At 32.2% G+C, this 6,200-nt stretch overlaps 2 protein-coding genes across 2 annotated transcripts; both read left to right on the top strand.

Annotated features, from left to right (window-relative positions):
* The first annotated feature begins 1,103 nt into the window (after positions 1–1,103).
* LOC126695151 (uncharacterized) lies at positions 1,104–1,702 on the top strand. Its single transcript, XM_050391833.1, has 2 exons — positions 1,104–1,428; positions 1,686–1,702. The coding sequence occupies exons 1-2, from the start codon at positions 1,104–1,106 to the stop codon at positions 1,700–1,702; spliced, it is 342 nt and encodes a 113-aa protein (XP_050247790.1).
* Positions 1,703–2,396: 694 nt separating this feature from the next.
* Positions 2,397–3,004, top strand: LOC126695074 (uncharacterized). Its single transcript, XM_050391727.1, has 2 exons — positions 2,397–2,715; positions 2,982–3,004. Exons 1-2 carry the CDS (start codon positions 2,397–2,399, stop codon positions 3,002–3,004), a joined length of 342 nt encoding a protein of 113 aa, XP_050247684.1.
* The last annotated feature ends 3,196 nt before the right edge of the window (positions 3,005–6,200 follow it).

Here is a 6,200-nt window from a genome sequence, read left to right as displayed (position 1 = left end):
ATAAACAAAATAATTCTTCTATACATATTTTTTTTCCTAGTGATAGTCTAATTAAAAAAATCAACACACTCAAAAATTAAATGTAATAATCAAAACCCAAAATCAAAACATACACAAAAGAGTTCAAAAATTAAGAATATAAAAAAATTACATAAGAGAATCAAGAACTTAAATGGATGTTTATTGTTTTGCTTCTTTATAGTAAATTTCTTTTGGCATAATATCTTTCATGCAAATTTAGAAGTAAGGAACAATAAGTAAGATGAATTTATTAAATTAAAACAATAAGCATGATGAACAATACGCGTAAGTTGCAACTTGAGAAAAAAAAAGTGAAAAAAATACAAAAACATGGGGTGTAATATGTGGGATTTAATTATACGTATGACTCTATTGGTTAAGAGTGATTACATCAAAAAGTCATGACTTAATATATATATATATATATATATATATATATATATGGTTGAGTTAAAGTTACATCTAGTGTAACTTTAAATAATATTATACCAATTAATAATTTTTAATTGGTTGTGAATTTTGACAAATCCACCGTTAAATTACATTATCTTCGTATATTCTCCATGTTTGCAAAATTTCAAAATAATCAAAGATTAATAGTCATGTCATCAATTAATTTTTTAAATTCAAGTTTTATATATATATATACACACTATGAATCAAATTGACAGTAACACCTTCACCAAAAAAAAAAAAAAAAATTGACAGTAACTCCAAAAAGGTAAGAACTAGTATTTTTACAAAAATAAATGAATAAATAAAAAAGAAGAAAAGCCAACCACTTCATTGCCATAAATAAAACAAAAGAAAAGGGCCTCATTACATTCCATTTTTTAACACGTTGCCCAATCAATAAATAAATCCTCTTTTTGGTTTTCCTTTTCAATTTAACCCTAATATGGAAAGAAAATATTATTACCACGTGGGACAATCCATAGCGCTCGTCCATGCTTATTTGTTTGTACTCCAGTTAGTAGTATATATATACGTTGAACAATAGCATGAGTTGTCAACAGATAACGAAAACTGTGAGTTAGAGAAAGCAATAATAGTCGTGACTAGTGAGAAAGTTCCAAGAGATCATGGCGATTGCTAACATGAAAAGCTTGGCCTTGGCAATGCTTATGGTTGTGGCTTCCATTCTCCTAATCTCTGGGAACCATAAGGTCTCAGCTAAATGCCAAGGCTCTATTCCAAACCTTATTTCCAAATGCTCGACGTTTGTTAAGAAAGCTGGACCGGAAAATCCACCATCGGCGGATTGTTGTGCGGTGGTGATGGGTCTTGACATTCCATGTGTTTGTAATCTTGTCACTCAAGCAATTGAAAATATGATCAGCATGGACAAAGCTGTTTATGTTGGACGAACATGTGGATTATCAATCCAGTCTGGACAAAAATGTGGAAGTAAGTCAGTTAACTCAGTTTAATTAAATGTTTAATTAAATGGTCTTTTAATTTATTAATCTTTAAAGTATGGGGTTCAACCTTGATTACATGAGTATTGGGATTTAATGGGGTAAAAGTTAGCCCAATTTTATGAAAGAAAAACTAAAAATAATAATTACAAGAATTTTATGACATCATATTATCATACTTGTTTACTTTTGCCTAATTTCTTATTGATAACACCCACTCATATTTTGATTTGTTCTTAATTTCAGGCTATACAGTTCCTTAATTTCACAAGAATTTGAAGTCAAGGGAAGATAGTTGTTGCATGTCTTTTTCAACAATAAATTATGATATTGAAGCCAAGAGCCTTGTAGCTTATCTTATTGGCATCTCCTAGCTAATGTTTATAATAAAGTTATTCAGGATTCAAATCCTCTTCCTCTTGACTATTGATGTATCAATAATAATAAAACAATAAGCTTATTATATGGCATAATTTCCAATGTATTGTTACGTGTAGTGCTTCTCTTTTGTTTTTGGCGTGAAATATTATCCATAACAATAACTACAAAAATAAAATCCATAAATTTACGTTCTTAAGGGGAAAACAAAAATAAAAACGTGTGAAGTATTGGTCAAAAACTAGTTGTAACTTATATTTGAATTTGTTAAAAGAAACCAATATGTTATCAATGGATTTAAAAAAAAAAAAACTGAGTTGATTAACTCACTTATTAAATGAGCATTTAATCAATATTTAAAATGAAAAATAATAAAGTTTTATAAAAATATTTCAACACACCATAAAACCTCTATTTTTTCAGTTTTTAATTTTTTTTTTTTAGTTTGATAGTTACAGCAGTGAATGAGGATTTAAACCAAGTATATATATCTTAACCAAAGCATGAGTTCTCAACCACAAATTAAATAATTTGAAATTGTGAGTGAGAGAAAGTAATAGTTGTGAGAGAGTTCAAGAGATGGCAATTGCTAACTTTAGATGCTTGGTCTTGGCAATGCTTATGGCTACCATTATCCTAATCTCTGGGAACCATCAAGTCTCAGCCCAATGCCAAGCTTCTATTCCAAGCCTTGCTTCACAATGCTTGAGCTCTGTTCAAAGATTCGGACCGAAAATTCCACCTTCCGCCGAATGTTGTGCGGTGGTGAAAGGTGTTGACATTCCATGTGTTTGTAAGCTTGTCACCGGAATGTTTGAATTTATCATTAGCATGGAGAAGGTTGTCTATGTTGGACGATCATGTGGATTAACAATCCAGCCCGGAACCATATGTGGAAGTAAGTCAGTTAACTCAGTTTAAAGGTTTACGCTCACTTTCTTCCTCATGCAACTATGGTATCAATGGTCTTATAATCTGATCCTCAAAAAAATGAAGTATGGGGTTCAACTCTCCATGAGTATGAGATTTGTAGAGAATGAAAGTTAGCCCACATTTTTGAAAGGAAAAAAAAAATGATTATTATTACATAATATTATACTTGTTTATAGTTTGCCTAATTTCTTATTGCTAACATCCACTAATATTTTGATATGGTTCTTTCAGGCTATACAGTTCCTTCATCATGAATTTGAAGTCAAGGAAATAGTTAATTGTTGCTTGTCATCTTCAACTATAAATTTTGATATTGTAATAATAAGTCTATTATATAGGGCATAATTTTCCAATGTATCGTGTATGTGTAGTGCTTCTCTTCTTGTTGAATAAAAAAAAAATACCCATTTTGCATAAAATAGTAAGACAAGGAAAAATTGTATGATCTTGATGAAGATTGAAATGTATGGACATTCAATTTAATTACGTCCAGTAGTACACCATGTCACATGATGTCTATTGTTTACTTTCTAATGGCTAAAGAGAGACAAATTGGGTAGGAAATTATTTTCTGGCGTAATTGAGAATTTCTCCTTTTGATCAACTTTTATATTGAATCCATCCCATTTTACTCCTTGCAATGCCTCCACTACAATTCTAGGTTATCCTTGGGATCAAATTATACTGTTATCAAATTTATCATTTTTCTTAATTTTTATTTGTAAGACTGAATTTCAGGTTAGTTTTTTAGTTGATCAAATCCTGACTATCAAGACCTTTGGGATGCTCGTTTCATGTTTCTAGAGTCACTACAAAAAACGCGCTTTGGAGCTGCGTTTTTTAAAAACGCAGCTTCAGGGTACTGTTTGAGCTGTGTTTTTAAAAAACGCAATTTCAGGATATTGTTTGAGCTGCGTTGTAAAAAAACGCAGCTCCACCACTGGACGTATAGCCGCGTTTTTAAAAATGCGGCTATAGACCAGTTCTGAAGCCGCGTTTTGTAAGGGATAGGCTGCGTTTAGCTCTGGCTTAAGCCGCGTTTTTAAAAACGCAGCTATAGACCCATCTGGGGATTTTTTTTTTTTTTTTTTTTTTTTTTTATAGTATATCCTAAAGCTAGTTTCGATCAAGACCAGTTTTAGTGTGTGTGTGTGCGCGTGTATCCACAAACGTGTGTAAATGTGTCTAAAAAATCTGAAGGGTCAGCTCCCTAGAGATTGGTCCAGCCCACTTATAGGTTTGAAAATTGGGCTACAGAACAAGTTTAATGGATCACCATAACGCAGTGGCTTCTGTTTTGCCTCAAATAATACGATGGCAAGTGATATACCGCAAGTTCAACTTTGGTAATCTGCCTCTCAAAAAAAATAATAATAATAATAAAATAAAGCTGATTATATATTTCCTCAAAAAAATATATAAATATATATATATATATATATATATAATTTATGGCCTCAAATAATGCACTTAATTGACATTTGACCATTCCAAAATTTGATTGCAATTATACTGAAGAAGCTCATTGCTCCAAGAAGATATTAATCCAACTTAGTAATTAGTATGATAAGACTTACTAACATTAATTACAAACATCCATTATAGCAGGTAGGTTTTATATATACATGATTCTAAATAAGCATACTTTTCATTTATTTGGCTCTTTTTCCCCTCCAAACATTATGTAACACACAAAATAAATCCAAGAAGCCTGGTCTAGAGCCTTTCTTCATACATCTAATTAGGAACCCAAAGAAAGGGTATTGTTAGCAAGGAAGTGTCATATATAGGGACAGTTCGTGGCTTAACCTTGAGAACCTTAAAAGCATTATGCATAAGCATGTCAACAAGTAGCTATTGCATTGATTTCTTTGCAATTAAGAAGTTACTAGGAACAGATATTACTACTATAGCCATTACTTGCTCCTTGATAGCATTGGTCAACCTCACACTCGTTGGCAAACCATAGTTTCACATTGGTCAGCCCGTTTTGTTAGCCGACGAACAGGCGTTGTTTAGGTGGTCCCGCAATGGAGTTTCTCGAGGAGGTGGTCCCGATAGCAAGGATCCCAGTGGTTAGTAATAATTCCAACAGTAATTATTAATTGCTTGGAAATAGAATAAATATGTTTAGTTGCACATCATCTATTGCTAGGTCACACTTAGGTCAGGCACACACTGATAAGAACATGGATAATAATAGAATAGTTAATTCTGAGGAATATAACATGAAAGATATAGACAAGAATTTGTTAGATTGGAATAAATGGAATATACCAACAGAAAAAACAGATAAAATCTACCAACAGGCTTTATTTTCTAAATTATCCTTCATGACAGACTACACTATAAAAACTGTTGAAAGAACTTACTCTTTATTTGATGAATATGAAACAATTTCAGTTATTTTCAGCAGACTTAATTAACCAACATAAAGAAAAATATGCTTTTTTACATGTTGGTTTAATTCAGGTAGCTGTAAAACCATTAACAAGAGAAGCTTTAAACACAAGTGTTTTACTTTGTTTAAGAGATGACAAACATTTAAGGTTTAATGACTCACCCCTAGTAATGATGGAAACAAGTTTACATAAAGGACCGGTATACTTTAATTGCTATCCTAATTTTGCTTTAAGTCTATCTGACAGAAATATCGTGGATGCTTTAACTTTGAATATAAAAATAGATGGTTATTATATGAAAGTAGGCTCAGAACCTTTAGCCATTATTTATAGGACCTATTATAAACTTATGAAAACCACCCTAGACCCTCAATCCATGGTAGAACCATCCCCCAAAGGACATACTCTCCTTCTTCAAGCCTCAACCCCAAATAGTAGACTTCGTGTACACTGACAAATACAATGGAAAGACATAAACCTTCCCAAAAGGTGGCAACTAAATGCCATTGCTCCCCCCACCAAATATAGAAAACACAAAACTAGACTTTATAGCTCAAAAGACAGATGGTACAGTTATTATTTCTTTCAATAATGATAGACAAACCGACAACCTTTTTAGACTTAGTAGTTTTTCAGGCAGAAAGACCCCTATGATGTTTACTCCTAGAAGCCCCTTCTCCTCTAGAACACCTTTCTCTGATTCCAGACCTTTATCTCCCCAGAATCTTCCCCAAGTCATACACCTTCCTCCTATAAACACTGGAAGAACCCCAGTCCAAACAGAAACAGTTTATTATCCAACAGAGACCACACAACTGAACCCTAATGTTCATCAAGCCCGTTATGAGCCCCAACCTCAACCTGATTCTCCTACCCAAACGGACATATTAGGATTCATAGATCATGATAGACGAATTAATGTTTTATCTAAAGAATTTGTTTTAGATAAAGAATTACTAAAACATGATTACTTAAAACCTGAAAACACTGACAGAAAAAACTAGTTTTTGAAGAATATAATGAACAAGAAAGGAATAATTTAAGAACC

This window comes from Quercus robur, chromosome 1 (genome assembly GCF_932294415.1).
Source record: "Quercus robur chromosome 1, dhQueRobu3.1, whole genome shotgun sequence".
Taxonomy (NCBI): Eukaryota; Viridiplantae; Streptophyta; class Magnoliopsida; order Fagales; family Fagaceae; genus Quercus; species Quercus robur.
The sequence above is the reverse complement of the archived record's forward strand: the minus strand, read 5'-3'. Positions and strand labels throughout refer to the sequence as shown.